The sequence below is a fragment of the Catharus ustulatus genome, chromosome 13 (genome assembly GCF_009819885.2).
Source record: "Catharus ustulatus isolate bCatUst1 chromosome 13, bCatUst1.pri.v2, whole genome shotgun sequence".
NCBI classification, from domain to species: domain Eukaryota; kingdom Metazoa; phylum Chordata; class Aves; order Passeriformes; family Turdidae; genus Catharus; species Catharus ustulatus.
The window spans coordinates 15314038-15331225 of NC_046233.1; the positions used below are offsets into that span (position 1 = coordinate 15314038).

At 41.2% G+C, this 17188-nt stretch overlaps 1 protein-coding gene across 5 annotated transcripts in view; it reads left to right on the plus strand.

The window, feature by feature from the left end:
* The window catches only part of POC1A (POC1 centriolar protein A), a 48543-nt gene that overhangs the window by 20981 nt on the left and 10374 nt on the right, over nt 1-17188 (plus strand). For 3 of the 5 annotated variants that reach the window (XM_033071936.1, XM_033071939.1, XM_033071938.1), the window contains 3 exons: nt 3353-3421; nt 4650-4745; nt 16969-17109. In XM_033071936.1, coding sequence (XP_032927827.1) covers nt 3353-3421; nt 4650-4745; nt 16969-17109 — 306 coding nt within the window. The remainder of the gene's footprint in view (nt 1-3352; nt 3422-4649; nt 4746-16968; nt 17110-17188) is intronic. The other 2 variants (XM_033071940.2, XM_033071937.1) reach the window with 1 other exon arrangement.

Consider the following 17188-nt stretch of genomic DNA (forward strand, 5'->3'; position numbering starts at 1 on the left):
TGTAATCTGTGTCCTGGCTTCAGATCCTGTCTCTTGGTGATTAATGCATTCAAGTCATTCAGAATAGTCTGACCATCTATTTTGAAGGCCAAACGTAATGTTTTATGTAAGCTGATCAACCTGTGAAATGCCAGGGCTGTAAAGGCCTTGAGGTCACTAACTTTCTTTGTAGGAAGTGGGAAAATAGGGAGGTGTAATCTCTGTCTCTGCACATCAATTATGTAACATGCTGGGCCTCACCTGTTTCACCTATGAATGCAGCTAGAAATGGGCTGTCCTGGTGTTTCAGCTGCCATGCCATGCCTCTCTGACCTTGCCTGAATCTTCTTCACTGGGAATGCTGTGGCAAACTATGAGGTTTGATGCTGTTATCATTCCTTCTCTATGGCTTCCTTTTCCTTTATGGTTGTTTTTCTCCATCCAGTGTTTGAGCTATTTGTCCTTTTCAAGGCTCTCTGGGACTTACCTCTACCTTGCCTGGTACTCTTTCACTAGAGGAGTTAAATGTTGATTAGCAGCCATGTTCTTCTCATTCAACAATTTCAGTGGATCACCTGTTGCATTCTTCTGTACTTCTCTTCGTAATTTCTGCAGCTCTCCTGGTATCACCAAAGCTGCTGTTATTTCAAACTCTACTGGATATGCACAAAAGCTTGACAGTCCTGACATTGACCTGCTGAGGATTAAATAGAAATGTTCCTCACTAACTTATGTCATTGCCCAACCCTTTCTTCCTGCAGCTTGCTGTTTAGTCTCAGGCAAGAAGCTGCAGAGGTTTGGGGATTGGTGCTAGCAGCTTGTATGGAGCACCTTGGGCAATGGGGGTGCAGACTGGAAATCTGAACCTCCAGGAACTACTAATAGAGGGCCATTTGATCCTGCTACAGAAAGAGGAGCTGAGTGATCCTATATAGGAAGGTTGCTGCATCCTACAAGTTCTAATTAAGTGGGAAATAAGCTTAAAATTCTCTGTACAACTTGTGTAAAAGAATATGCAACTGCTACTTTTTGCTACTTTTAGTGCAAACAGTAAGTTAAAAGGTGGGGATGGAAAAGAAGGTTTGAATTCTTCGTTCTCATGTCTGTTACCCAGGACTTCATCAGACAGATCAGAAATCTGTTGGATTTCTGCTGTGCTTACCTGGAACAAAGAGGAGTTAGGCTGTGTCTAATAACTGGCAATTGTAGCTTTTTATTTTGTTTGGTGTGTCAATATTAAATTGCAAGGCATGGGTATTTGGCAAACTCTGTTTGTATGTTGCTATAGCAAACCTGTTGTGTCTTGGAAGAGTTCTGGAAGTGTATGTAGCAGGAATACTTTTCACTTAATTTATGTCAGCCAATCTGTAGAGGATGTTGCGTCTATAGACTTGTTTGTTCCTTTTCTTTCAATTTATAAAGGCACATTCAGTCTTTGATGTAATTTTCTATTTTGGGAAGAATATGTTCCGTTGAACTTTTTTTCCCTTCAGAATGCCATGACTTTGGAGTCAGTTCACTGCCTGTTTTGATGTGATTTGTGTTGTACTAGATTTTGTCTAAATACACTGAAATATTTAGACTGATAAAAATATTTTTAGGAAACGCTGCTCCTTTCCAGTGTTCCTCGCTTGTGCTTGTTCCTGAACGCTTAGTCTTAAATTTTTTTCTGCCCTCCTAACTCTGACTGGTTTATTATAGTCCAAGAACTGCTTCTGTATGCTCATCATACAGAAGTAAATTCACCAATGTTCACCACTGCAGTTTTCTGCTGTGGGGTTGTTTCTGCACTTTCTTACTGCTTGTCTTTTACTTTTCCAATTTTTTTAGAACCTCCATTCCTGACATGTGATTAGAGAGCTGAACACTGGGGTAGGTGGGTGGGAATAAAGGCAGAGGCACAGTTTGTCTCAGCTGATTGATGGCAGTGTCTTTGGTCTGAAATATCTCCCCTAGTTATTGCTGTGTCAGGTGAGTGAGCTTAGTCACAGCGAGGACTGCGCGTGCGGTTTGGAATTGCTGCTGCTGGATCACTCCTGGCAAGTCCTGTCTAGTGAGGGGTTGCTATGGGAAGGCCTCAAAACATTTTGAAATCAATGTTAAATTATAATATGGAAATACCTTAATGTGTTTTAAGGAAGCTAAAACTCTTCTCACTGGGATTGAGCACAGCAAGGCTCTGGTTTTGCTGCCATAACCTTGTGCCTGTGGGGGACAGGTGGCAGTGAGAGCTGGGTGCTTATATCCCATGCAGTCTTTGGGTATTTGTCTATATTCAGGATTTATTATATTGAACTCACTTTTGCAAAGAAGGCAAAGAAAAGGTGTGAGGTTTCCATGCTATGTCCATTGGAAAGATGTGGACTCAGAATTGTGCCTCCTTCCAACTTGATGCAGACTGAAGAGAAATTTCTTAATTGCCTTCTGAGCTAGATGATCTTACTTGAAAGACATTAACTGCTTCTGTCAGGAGGTGTATGATCACATGGTGGAGTTTTCTGGTAGTTGGGGCTTTTCTGGTTGTGTTTTTGGTGGTTGTGTTTCCTTCCAACCCTCCCCAGCCTGTCAGCTCCATAGGCAGCCTCTGGAAGTTGTCATTCTGACCTCTGCCCATGCTGGTGCACAGTCTACACAGGAATGTGTTCAGCAGCTGACAAAAAACTCCAGGATGAGTTCTCATCTGTTTACTCTGAGCAGAGCAGTTTGTCTGTTGTGCCTGGGCTAAAACATGTAGCAATTCCTCAGCTCTGCTTAACTGCAGAGCTCCTGCCTCAGCCTTCCCATGTGCTTGCTGGAAGGTGGAAAACACATTGAAATAGGTGTGAAAGGTGTGCTGTACCACTCAGAAGCATTTAAAGTCTCTCAGAACTGATGGTTTTAAGCATGAAGCTTCTTCAAAATGCAAGTTCTGTGCAGAAGTGATTCTGGATGCATTAACTCTGACATCTCTCCTATCAGATTGCTAAGAGAAAAGCAGTTTAAGCCAGCCTACTATACAAAAACCTCATAGCTTCAACACTTTTAATAAGTGAACACGAGTTTTAGAAATTTCTAATTCTAAAGTGAAGAGGGAATGTTTGAAGGGAACAAGAAAAAACCTGATGCTGTAAAAATTGGTTTGTTCCTGTCTCTGGCATGGATATTGAAAAGTGGGTAATCTTAAACTGTGGTCGAAAGTGTGGGAAATGGGAAGTACCAGCAAGCTTAGCATCTTAATTATGGTCCATTTACCTGACAGGTAAGAGCTTTTCAATTTTGCCTTCAGATTGCTGATGTCAAATGATAAATACTGTGAAGCTGCAATGAATGGAATGTTGTAACACTTAATTTTCTTTTATCTTTTTTTAAACCTGTCTTTTAAATGTGTTTACAGGGACCAGCTACCTGTGTAGCATTTTCAAGAGATGGAGACTTATTTGCTTCTGGAAGTTCTGATGAACAGGTACTCAATTTCTGAGTTATAATCCAGATTCACATTTCTTTAAAAACTGCTGCTTTTTGTTCTCTGTTGTCAGTGGGGAAAGCAAAAGTGTGCCTTTTATCTATCCAGTATATCTGGACCATGCTGAAGTGACTTGCTGTTCTATTAACATTTCTGGAGGTCAAACCAAACTTTTTTGGTGATAAAGTAGGACATGTAGCCTTCCAAGAAACCCATTCTCAATTCCCAAACTGCAAATATGCCCTGTTTTTAGCACAGTGTGAGCTGCCCTGCTGAAAAGACAGACTTCAACCCAAAGTGGTGGTCTCAGTAAGGGTCATCAGTCTTCAAAGAGCTGTGTTGTATTGCTCTTAATCCCCAGGTTGGACCAGGTGGCAATGCACATCTTCAGCAGCACCTTTTCTAGCTGTGAAGAGACAGATTTGTCTATTCACTAAGAACATCACTTTTTTTTTTGTTGCACAATGGAATGACCTTGCTGATTAACTGTGCAACAGTGAAAGAAAATTGCTTATATTTCATGCAAAGCAGTGATGCAGATTTGTAAATGAGGAATAAATACTCCTTCTGATAAGCAAATGAGCTGTCTGTATTACTGGGTGTCTTTCAGATCTCTGAAATCATTGATTGGTTGCTCTTTAACTTTTTAGACTTGTAGAGTCACTGCTGAGGGGTTTGCTCCATGGATTTCTTCTTGATATGTTGAAGTGATTTATGTGTTAGTGGCCTCTTTTCTGAAATCAGTACTGTGTTATGGAAAGCAGAGGCCTGTAAGTGGGATTTAAGTTTGGTGTCCAGCTGACAAACTAGCTTAGGATCTCTAATGCTAAGTACTAACTCTCCTTTTCCTCTGAATGAGTCTCTTGATGAGTGACTGGTTGGTTGGGGTGTGGCTGATAAATGTTATAATGATGAGCATGAGATTTTAAAATATTTGTGGTTTTAATGGTGTATTCTTCATGTTGCTTTGAAGTTCTCTTGGTCATTCTAGTTTTATGATGTTCTTGACCCAAAGAATGTTGAAAGAGGTCACTTATCCATTAAGAACTCAGTTAAACTGTCTGTATTTAGTAGCATATTTACAAACAACATCCTTAATTTAATCAATGGGAAAGCTCTTCTAAGGGAAAATTTGTGGATTTGATGATTCTCCTCTGAAGGGTTGGAAAAAATTGCCTATAAGCAAACTTAGATGGGAAATTTTAATGGAGTTAACTTTCTTCTGCAGGTGATGGTGTGGAAGACTAACTTTGATTCTGATTATGGTGAAGTAGTGAAACCCCAAAAATATGGCAGCAGTGTGGATGGGACCCATGGCACTGGGGTAGGTCAACAGCCAGTAATTGTGGAGAGCTTCTTTTCAGTACACTTTGTGCAGTCTTAGAGTATGTAGAATAATCTTTCTGTGCTATTTATTTGAGCTGCAAGACACCTGTTTTTTAACCAACCTTGTATTGTTGGTTTCTGTTTAACTGTACTTACTTCATAGGGCAATTATATATCATGATCTTAAAAGGAAGGTAAACTTAGTGCAGGTATAGATGTGTTTTTTATTGACACCCTCTGTTTAGAAATGTATGGTTCATAATGACATGAATGATGGTTCACAAAAAAAAAGCAGATGTAAGCAACAACTGAAGTTGGCTTTGCTAGCTGACATGAATCCTTCAGGCTGGTGTCAGTCCTGAAAATAGAATCCATGGCACCTTTTCACTGACAGTCAGCAAAGACAAAAAAAAATTGCTGTGTGTAGGTGTCACACATGACAAGTAGGTGACATATTGTACTGGAGCTTGTTTCCTAAATACCTGGAGACATTAGTTCATATCTGTTCCCTGAACCATGTGTTGAGACCTCAGAGTTCTGACTGTACCTGAGGATAAATCCAGCAACTGAGTAATTCAGTGATGCATTGATCTAAGTGGGACTGAGATCAGTGCATCAGATGTTGGCTGTTACAGAAGTGACCCTTTAAAGCTGCTGCCTGTGCAGGCTTGTCATTTTTGTGCATGGTGATGATTCATTTAAACGTCTTTATTTTGTCTTGTCAATCTTTGGATATTTTTGATACATTTGGGTATACTTATAGGATTCTGCTCTGTGTTATTACCATGGCTGCTTTTTGGTTAATCTTGTTCAGCATGAGCTGTAAGCTGAAAAGCTTTCTGTGAACCAGGGGTCTGTGCATGAGTGGCATTGGCCCAGCTGAAGGGCAGTGTCTTTGACCATATCAGTTTAGATCTTTCCTGGGCTCCTGAAGTTAGCTCTCAAACACAGTGGTGTTTTTATTTAATATGGCTTCAGTCCATTGCTGGAGATACTGGAATAGCTGTGATATTTTGGGATGGACAAGATTTGAGTTTGCAGCTCTAAGCCTGATGCCTTACTCTGTGGAGTGCTGTGTAAAGAAAGCAAACAAAACCCGAGGTTGGTTAGTGTAGGGTTAGTGGGAGAGCATGGGAGGAGGCAGTCACACAAGGAAGGAGGTGAAAGTGTTTATTGATCCTTGCCTGGTTTTGGCTAAATCTGACTTCTTCCTTTTCCTCCCCTCCTGTGTTCTAACTCTGAAGTAATGCAGGCTATGAAACTATCAGTCCAGTGACCTCTTTGTTTACTAACCCATTGAACTGGTCTAGCTTTGAACTCTATCTGCTTTAATTTAAAATATGGCATAGTGTGATACTGGGCTGAAACACAGCATAGACACATCCTTTCTGGGAGAAAAATAACACTTTTGGTTTATAACATGCCAATGAATGTCTTATAAAATGTAGACAAGGTATCAGCTAATGGGAAATGATGGCAAATATACCCTCTCCTATGCTGCTGTTATTGCCAGAGCATATTATCCAGAGTCATCTAAAGAAAGGATGAAAACGCTTGAGCTCTTCTAAAACTCTAAAACTTAGTTTTGCATTATAAAACTCTTAAGATGTCCATTGAAGGGAGCTGCTGAACAAATCCCTTGAACAGTGACTAACCACCCTGAACATCTGTCCCTCCAGCACAAGTGTTCTTGTGTGGAAGAGGATTTACCTGGAGATGCTGCTGGGACCAGCTGTCTGTGTGCCACTGACAGGCAAATCTGTGTCCAGGGTTTGCTCTAGTGATGCTCTGAGCCTGAAGGAAACAGGACACTTGGTATTCTGAGGTGTAATGTGTTGGTTTGGACCAGGTGCTGTGTATTTGTAGAGGGAGAAGTGAATCCGTGTTCAATCATGCAACAGAAACATACTTTGGTTTGGGGTCCTAAATGACTTCAAAGGAGTTTTCTTGAACTGCCACCCAAATGCAAGCTTTGGCTTGGATATGCAGCATAGGAGCTGCAAAATATAGCAAGTACTGTGTCCTTGGATTAAGGTGGTTAAAAGTGCTAAAGTTAGGAGGGGAAGAGTAAATAATGTCCTCTGAGAACTTGTTTTGAATACCCTAGGTTAAGATTAAATTTAGAATTGATCTGAAATGTTCTTCGCTGTTAAAAAGAAACTGATATCTCTGGAAATGGCTTCATTTGCTATTTTAAGTATAACCTGAGCATGAAGATCTTGGCTCCATAGTAACTTAGACAGTCATGTCAGTCTCCTCTTTTAAGTGAATGTCACGTCTTGTATCTTTTTGAAATGCATCATGGTGGGCTCTTTAAGAGTACCACTACTCCTACAACTCACTGCAAGACTTAAATTTCACTGTATTTTAATTCCTTTCTTGTTTTGAGCCTAATGCTTGCTTTTTTAACAGTGAATTGCTTATTTTGGTGGTTTTTGGGTAGGTGAGGTAGTTATCTTCTGTCAAATTCAGACTTGAAACTGCCACCTGCAGATCTTGATTTCATGCCAAGGTCACCTTTTCCTTCAATGAAAAGTGAATCTACTCCTCCTTTCTCTACTGCTGTGTTAGTGTGCCAGGATTCTACCTATTGAATAATTCTGAGATTTTGCATACATTTCAGGATCTAATTACATTTAAAATAGGCATATGGGTTATTATTTAGTTTTGGTACCCCTAAAATACAAGAACACTGTTCTTGAGATGTCTTGAATCTGTTTTCACCCTTAAGTCTGTAAGAATATTTTTCCAAGGAGAGCTTATATTGCTGTGTAGCTGTATATTTTTTTTTTTTTGCTAAGCATAATGAAAGCACAGATATTAATGAAACAGTGGCTGTGTAAAGCCACTCAGTGCAGTATCTGGTTTCTCATGGGAGAGGCTGAGTAACAAGCAGGAAAGAATAACTGAATACAGACATCAAAACTAGTTTGTCATCAAGTTGAATAGGAAGAAAAAACAATCCTAAATAAGCTGTGGGATAAGAGTAATGAAATATTGTCAAGGTTGGTGAACTTGAAAACAAACTTGTTCCAAACCAATTTTCACTTCCCTAGGCAGAGGGAGACTGGAGCCTTTAGAAGATTCTGGTTTCTCAGGCAGTTGGTTTGAGTTCAGTATGATTCAGGGTATTGGACGTGTTTGTAACAATGGACATAAACTTCAAAGTTGTTCTGCCCACCTGTTTGTGTTTTCTGTAAATACAGGAGGCTTGGAAGACGCAGATTGCTTTGAAAGTAGAACTGATGTGTGCAAGGATTAATGCAAATGAAAGAGAGGGACACCATGGGCAGAACTGCAGTCATGGCTGGTGTGAAAGCAGAGATGTGAAAGCGTGATAAACCACTAAAGCTGTCAGAAGGGAATGCTAAGTGTGTTGGCATAGATGGGAGACTGTAAATGTTAGCTCAGAAGTGGTACCTCTGCAATAAATGCTTGCTCTTAAATTATAGGCTTACAATTGTTGCTTTAAGTGTTGCATAATCACCTTGAAACCCAAAGTTTAGGGTGAGCACTCAGGATATGTGCAGCGGGAAGCTGCTGGGAAGGAGGGAGTTCTTGCAGTCCTGTGCCTTGATCCTGTGAGTGTCCTTGCTTTGATCTAGAATCTAAAGGATAAATTCATGCTTTATGCTGCAATATTGAGTGGTGAGGACCTAAGGGAAAGTCAGAATGAGAGGATTGCATTTTGTAGGTGATTTCAAAAATACAGGCTCTTGTCTGGCATAGTAACTGTAAGCAGTTGGGTCTGTCTGGGTGAAATTTGCATTGATACAGAGATTTTTTGCTCAGGTTTAAACATAAACCTTCTGGAGGCATGTTGTTACTCTGCAAAATATTACTTTGCAAAGGAGGAGGTTTATGAGGATACTTCAGCCTCAGCCTCTGTATGCAACTTTCTAATGAAAATTGCCTTTCTACTTGCTTGTCCTGAGGTACCTTGGACAGAAAGAGGTAATTCCTCGGTAGGGAATTTGGGAGACATGGGCAGAAGTGAGAACTGTCCTCTGACATTCTCTTGCCAAAAAGTCTTTCTGCTCTTCTGAAATTAAGGAGCACAAATGTCTGAAATATCCTTAGCTCTTAAGAAGTTAAATGACATTCAGTTGTGGAGATACCAAATTTCTAGGCATAGCTGACCTTCACCAAGGAAAGCTTGATAAGGGCAGGACTTCAGCAGAAAGGACTTTGAAATAAGTAGCCTGTGACTCTTCAAATGTGTCTTTCAGCTAAGACAGACATTTAGCTTCTTTTGATGCTCCTGGGTTTAGAGCTTTCTCCAGGCCTTGGACTGTGCTTATTTCTTCAATGGTAAATCATCCAAAATGGTCCTGTTGGATAGGACTGGAGGCAAATTCTAGAAAACATGATCTGATCATAAAGTTGTCTAAGTCCATAACTGAACATGCAGAGCTGACTCCACCTCTCTCTTTGCTGGTTGGGTTTGTTTGGTGACCTCGGGTGCCTCCAGTGCTCAGCCCCTGGTCTCGTGCTGACTGCAGCAGTTCATCCTGTCAGCTTCTCCTTGTATAAACAAATTCCTTCTCAATTACTCATAGGCCAGATGTGCCTCTTTTTTTTTGACCTTTTGGCTTCCAAATTGGTAACTGTATCTAATTTTGGCATTAGTTAATACTTACGAATCCTGTTGTACCTTTTTTTTGGATTTGTTGTGAAATTCCTTCCTGGGAATCAGTTTCATTGCATAGAGCTGCAGCCTTTCTGTTTATTTAATTTGAAGCATTGTAAGGGAGGGATCCTGTATTCAAGAGCAGGCATCCAACCTTCAGCCTATGGCAAAAATATCTGCAAAATTATTATTTTTCTCACCTTACTTTTCTGAGGATTCCCACTCCAGGAAGTTTTAATCTGGTGCCCAACTGCCTTCCTGCTGGAGAAGGTAGGTAGATTGTTTACTTAAAAGAGCAACAGTGTGATGAGTAGTCAAGATGTTTCCACTGTTCTCTATCCTACTTGGCTATCCAAGCAGAAACTTTGTAGGGATGAGCAGGAGCCTTGCTGAGATTTGATCACAGGAGCTCTTCCCTACATCCTTCCCAAGCAGGGTGGTTGCAGATGGTTAACCATAGCTGCCTCTCCTTTTGCTAAAGGAAACCCAATCTAAGCCTGTTTGGAGATGTGATCTTGTAATTGTTTTGTGAGGGAACAGGTCTTAAACAGGAAGAGAGAAAAAGAGACTGAGAGCAGCCCTGAAGAGAAAAACTTGAGAATATTGGTTGCCAAGAAGCTTGTCTTGACCCAGCAAAGTGCACTTGCAGCCCAGAAAGCCAAAAGTGTCTTGGGCTGCATCCAAAGTCCCATGGGCAGCAGGCTGAGGCAGCTAATCCTGCCCCTCTGCTGTGCTCAGGTGAGACCCCCCACCTGCAGTGCTGCCTTCAGCTCTGGGGCCTCAGTGTGAGAAAAATGTTGGGGTGTGTCCAGAGGAGGCCATGAGGAGGATCAGAAGGGTGGAGAACCTCTGCTGTGGAGATAGGCTGAGAGAGTTGGGATTGCTTAGCCTGGAGGAGACTCCAGAGGAACCTTAGAGCCCCTTCTGGTACCTGAGGGGACGACACAAAGAGCTGGAGAGGGTCTTTGGACAAGGGCATGGAGTGACAGGATGAATGTCTTGGTGAAGAAGGTGGGAGGCAGGAAAAGGCACACCCTCAGCTTGGCTTTCCAGGGGGCTGAATGACTGCAGCAACATGCAACAGCTTTGCCTGGTAGTGGATGGAGCAACTGTGCTGCTACAACTGTGTTCCCTTGTGCTCTGGTTTGACAAGATTTCTTCCAGGAATGAGGATCAGCTTTTAATTTCTGTCATCTTACAGTGAATAGATTTGTTCATAGACTCTGAAACAATAAGGCAAGTCCTGACAAGTCATTATTGGTCAGAATAAAAATTGCCTTTTAAGTTCAGCATCTCAGGCTAATTAATGTAAATTCTCCCACTTAGGTTGCTGCTGTGTGTAGCTTGTTTTAATGCTTGAGTCATAATTCAAAGAAATGAGATGGAGGCAAGATTTTAAAGGTTTTTTTGAAGTTGCAGTTCTGTGCCAGCTTGGAGATGGATGAAGTTAGCTTAAGCTTTCAAAGTTTCAAAGATCTCAAACTTTTCTGCTGGAATTCAAACTTCAAGCAAGAGTAAGAGCAAGTGCATGTGTTGTAGTGTGTCTGTGTCTGCATTTACATATCCATGGCCTGCATTTTTATACATGTATATAAGTAACAAAATAGGTATGCACATGATTTGTATGTTACACAGTGTGTATTACCTAATTCAGTGGAAAAAGCCAAATTATTCTGGTGAAGGGAATGAGCTGGAAGCTGTTGTTTCCACTTCAGGAGATCACTGTGTGTCTTGCCTTGGAGTCTGATGCTTTTGGTGTAAAAGAGCCTGTAGCTGGACAACCCAAGGCTGAGAATTTTTTCAATGTTTGGCTGCCTTTTCTTGAGAGTTTTTCTCCAAAAATCAGGATCAGAAAGAAGTAGTTCAATTCTAGGTGACCTTTCTTACAAGTGATTTTAATTTTTATGTTTTTGTTCCTGTCATGGCTTATTTCCACACAAAATTGTTCCTTTGAAATTTTTGTTGTTGTTACTCTCCAGGAGCAGTGTTAGACAGCTGAGCATCACCTATGCAATAAAGCTTAATTATTCCATACTGAATCCTGGAAGAACTCTTCCTGTTTATTAAGGAAACTCTAGGACTGATAGGAGGGGAAAATTGGAAATAAATTGCCTTAGCAAAGCAGGAAACATAAATCTCAAATGTTGAAGTCCACCCTTAACTTTTCCTTCTCAAAAAATTGAGAAGGAAAGACTTGCTTTATTTTTTTTAAGAATTGGTAGTCATTAAGTTTTATCTATCACTGGGCTTTCAATGTCTGGCATTACTCATTATTTCTCATTTCACTCTTCACATGAATACCATTTATGCTTTTGGAAGTGCAGTATGTGCCAAACTCCATTTATCTTCAATGTTACCTTGAAGCTGATGGTACTACTGTCTGTCCTGATTTAAAAGTGACACTTACAGACTGTAGGGGTAAGTAAACTGGACCAAAAGACAGTCAACCACAGAGCAAGGTCACTGAAATGGGGGAAGGAAACAGCTTTTCCCTTCTGCTGAGGACCTGCTCTTGGCTGGAGATTGCCAGATGGGGTCACTTGCAGACATAGGATGCTGCTATTTCTGCCAGCAAATCCAAATTTCAGTCCAAGTGCAGCCTTCTCTGTATGGACAGACTGTTTTGTACATTTTTGAGTACCTTTGGGGCCACCAGCTCTTCCCCTGTTTCTGTCCTTCCGGGCATTTTGGTCAGCAGAGCTGGATGCTCTGATGCTGTTTCATTTAAAATCCACGAGCCTGCTTCATCCACCTCCTCCTGCCAGTGCTTCACTTAGGGCTTGGCACAAGAGTGCCTTGGGATTTAAATGGGTTTCAGATGTCCCTGTTAACTCTTGTTTCTCCTGAGTTTATCAGGAGCCTGGTATTTATTTGGCATATGGTGAATTTTGGTGTTTTTATAGTAACACCAGTAGGGAGGATGGGTCTGTGTTAATAATTGCATCAAACCCAATTTCCTCATTTATCTGAAGCAAAAATAAAAGGTAAGTAATGTTCTTTTCACCTCCTTTCTCTTTTCTCTCTCTCCCTCCCAAATTCCCTGCATTATTGCAACTTGAACTCTGACAGAAGAGTTGAGCATGGATGAATGGCCATATACATGGTTTCAGAAAGCTAATTTAACTTGTGTCCTAAATAGAGTTGTTACCCTATGCTGGTCTGGACAGTAGATGTGGGATAATGCAGATCTTGAAGAATGCTCCAGAAATTTCAGTTGCCTTGAAGAGGGAATGCCTTTCCAGGCAGAGAAGTGTGCCTGTGCTCAGTCAATGATACTTTGTGTGCAGCAGGGAGAACTGAGGTTACTTCTCAGCTTTTCATGGTGTACTGCATCTGACCTTCCCATGGAGCTTACCTTGAAGCTGATGTGCTTCCACTGGATGTCACTGTTGCTCTTTGGGAACACATTGAAAGTGTTTTACCTGTGGTGAAAATGACTCCTCAAAATAGACTTTTAAAGGTATTTCTCTTTTTTTTTGGAATAGTAGAATTGGGATCCAGATGAACTGTATATACCACCTTTGAGGGTTTTTTACTGCTCTGTTTTTAAGGGAATTTTTTCTCTTAAAGCTAAGATAATGAATTTGATGGCAGTAGGGAATTTCAATACATTGAAGGTCTGTGTTGAATTGAATACATTGGATGTATGTGTTGTTTAAGGCATGTTCTGTCTTTCTAGATGTTTGAAATTAATTCTTGGCAACATCATACTGTGTTAAAAAAACCCAACCAAAACACAAACCCTCAAAAGAGTAAATACACTGCATTAATTAATTCAAAGAGTCTTAAAGGTAGAGCTGAACCTACCCTCTTCACACCACTCAATTTTTCCCAGCCAGTGGAGAGAGGTGAGGAAAAGGGAAAAGAAATATTTCCTCTGGACTGAATTATAAGAATCCTGCATTTTATTAGTAGGTGTAAAACTGAGGTAGGTGGTTATTGTATCAGTATGTTTTCTAAGGCTCACCATTTAAGAAGCAACATGGCATTTTTAGTTGTCTCGTGCAGTTTGCTACAGATGCACATGTATTTTTTAGTTCATACCTGCCCCCCAACCCTGATCAGCACTGCAATTGCTGGCCAGGATGCTGTTTAGCCAGAACACTTTTCATAAGAGGCTCAGTAAGAGACCTCTGGAATGAAGGCTGATTAATTTTCCCCTTCCCCCAAGTAGTTGCCTTGTGCTGTCTTTAAGTGGTTGCTATAAATAAATCACTTCTGTTTTCCCTTTGTCACTGAAAGCTGTATTGTATTCTGAAACTGCTCATCTCTTCTTCCTTTAATGTTCAGCTGCTCCTTGCTCTCCTCCCAGTGTTTAATACACAGATGTTGTAAGGTATTTAATGGCAAAGACATTTGTTTGTTTGTGCCGAATAAATTGCACACTTGAACTCTGACTGGAATGAATTAAACCTCTGCAGCAGTGCAATTGTTTCTGGTGCCTGTCCCCAGGACTCAGCTGGCACTTTACCCACAGGTGAGTCAGAAGAGAGCAGAGGTGTCTCTGCCTGTAATTGTGGTGGTCACTGGTACTGAGATTGACACCATTTTGTATTTTTGCAATGTTTTTCTAAATCTGTTAGAATTTAAATTCCTGGTGGCTGGCTCTGGTGGTATAAATTGTCATTAGAAGGGTTCCTGGTGTCTCTCTAAGACTGTAGGTTTCTAAGGGTTTTCTTGTTAATTCTTGGGAACAGCAGCTGATTTAGTCTGCTTTTACAAAATTTGAAAATGTTCCAGTCTGGAGGCAACCTGGTTCTTCCTCAGCTGGGTGCACACTTCCTAGAATGGAACAGTCGAAGACCTTTGTCAGTTGGAAGCCTCCTTTTTGGAAGTCACTGGTGTGACCACTGTCACAGTGTTTATTTGCTGTCTGGCTGTGTCCCTGGTTTAGACAGAGGCACTAACTCAGAACCTCACTGCTGAAGGCTATGGGATACCTTGATGATGGGCAGTAAGGAACCTTTCAAGCAGCTGTGGTGCTTGAAATGGGACAGTAAGCCATGTTGTCATGTTTCTGGTTTTAAATGTAGATATACTTCTGTTCTTGGGGCTGTTGCCTTCAGGAGCCCCCATGGCCTTACTGGTGCTGGCTTTTGTGGGGGTGATGTGTAGCCTGTGAAGTGAGCAGCAGAACGTGGCATCTGACAGCTCTGGCTTCAACTTGACATGATGATGGACCACCTCACCCTAAAGCACCAATGTGGGAACATCTCTGCAGTACTGCCTTTGCCAGATTCTTAAACTTTGTGAACTGTAGCAAAGAGAATATAGACTCAGAGTGCAACCCTGAAGCTTTTTGTGAAAAGCTGTCTGACATATGCTATAAAGATAGATTGAGAAAATCTGTTGGTACAGTCATTTTTCTGCTCTGTGAGTCAGCTTGTTCTAATGGATTTTGAAGAGGATAGCTCATCATCATTTGGGGTTTTTAAGTGCAGGTTGTATGCAGTGTTAGCTCACTAAAATTTCTTCTTTGCCATGATTGACTGGCCTGAAGTTACATCATCAGCATAAACTAGTCAGCCTTAAAATAGAAAGAAATTTTTTTTATGCTAGTTACCCATTGAAAAGCAGTGGTTTGTGGTTTTTGTTTGTTTTCACTTTTAAATTTAAGCAGCAAATAGCAGGTTTTTAAGGCTGGATTGATCTCATCTCTGCAAGAACATATTTTAGTTGATTAAATCAATGCATCGGTGAGCAGCGGGTGGCTCTCGGGCTTCCTGCAGCCCAGGAGTAGCTGGAGTGTGGCTCCCATGCTGAGGCAGTGCTGTGTGACCTGCAGTGTGGGTGGTGTTGGCCAGGGGCCTGCAGATGATCCACATGATTCCAGCAGGTGGGAGGAAGGAAATGAGCAGAGGCTGCTGTGGCTGGTACCACCTGATACCTGCTGCATCCTGGGCCTGTGGTGGAGCTCAGTGATCCCAGGGAAGCAGCTGTCATTTAAACCTTTCCCTTCTTTCCTGCTCCTTATGCAAAACTGGCCATGTGAGACTTGCCTGTGGGAGGATGGTTTGGTGGGCAGGGTCTGGAGGAATGGTCAGCTCCTACTAGCCAAGGCATTCTCCTGTCAAAGCTGCTGCTGCTGCAGCCTCTTATTTCTTTTTCTCTTGCTCACCCCCTCCAGTCTCCACCTTCCCTAGATGCTCACATTTCTGTTTTTTCTACTACTTACTGCATATTTTGCCTGTGTGTTGAGCTGGAGCTCAGCCTTGGGAGCCTTTCTGTGGCCTCAGTCAGTGGCTCCCAGCAGCACAAGGGTTTAATGTGTATTTTTAAAATATAGATAAAATTTTTTGTATGCGTGATGTACTGAACAGTTTGGTGGTTAAAGTTATGAGCAGGTCTTGTTGTAGTTTATTTGCACATCTGCAGACATCTGGCATCAAATACAGAGCAGAGCAGGTAAATCAGCAGTGCTGTGCTGGTGAGAAATGCATTCCTGCTGTTGCATAGGAGAGAACAGACAGGCAAATCTTCATTTCTGCTTAGAAAAAGTCCATGTGGAAGAACTTTTGGGAAGTGTTTTTCAATCTGTCAGAATTCCTTGCTGCTTTGTTGATTTGTAAACTTTGTGTGAGTAATAAGTGCATGGGATGGAGCTGCATCAGGCACTGGGCCATGGAGAAGTGCGTCTTGAGAGCTGTGATCTTGGCTTTCAATTCAGATTTTGTCCATTAGTGTAAATTGAGAAACTCAAGTCTGCAGTTGCTTAACCAGTTGGCTACCTCCTTTAGTTAAACTTCTCTGAACTGCTTCTACTGGCAATAATGCAGATAAACAATGCAAATAGTGTTTGTTCTACAAGACAGATACGTTTTGAAAGAAAAGGAAAGAAGAATAGGGTTTTTAGTAGTGATCTATTTGTGTTTTTCAAACGTAATTTATTCTGAATGAACTGTTCAAGCTTGCATAACTAAAATAGTTGACACTTCAAAGTAAACTTGTTCCTAATCTCGTTGAGGAGGAAAACCAGTTCAAGATATAAACAAAATTAAAATTACTAAATCAAAACAGTTCCAATGCATATTGGGACATCTTGCTCTTGCTGAACTTAACTATGGTACAATGTTTTTGCCTTCTTTCAACTACCAAGCATGGAGAGAGGCTTTAACTTTACTGTTGGAATGAAATAATCAGACTGCTCTGGTTACTTAATTCCTGTCACTGGGATGTAGTGCTTCCCTAAGCAGCTCCAGCGAGTCTTCTCTTACCTGTAGTCTGTGCTTGTGTGCCACAAGAGCACACCAAAGTTCTCTGTACATTGAAAACTTGACTCTTGCAGGATTGCTTCAAGATTTTTATCTAAGGTTTGCCTTTCCTGGTGGTGGTTTAAAAACAAACAAAAGCACACACAAAAAAAACCCAGAAAACAACAAAAACAGTCTCCACCTGCAGCAGGCAGACAAGTCAGCAGAAGCTTTTCCTTTTCCAGCCGTGGCAAGAACAATTCCTTTCCTCCTTTGCCTGTTTTTAATAGCATAGGCTGTCCCAGCATAAACTGTCCTTTACTGTTTACCCTCCATGGAACAGAAATCCCTGTGCAGTTGTTTGCATTGCAATAGCAGATTTTGTCTGTTTATTTTTCTAGCAGTCAGAAATGGATTGTGGCATTCATCATAAGAAAACAAAAACTCAGGATTCTAGTAGGACCCAGGAGCAGCAAGAGGAGGAGACCAGTCTTGCAAATACCCTGGAGCATATTATAGGACAGCTGGATGTTCTGACTCAGGTATGATTTGCTTTTTAATTTGTTATTGACAAAGGTACCTGTGACTGGAAGAATTGGGAATGTTTTGCAATAGTTTAAT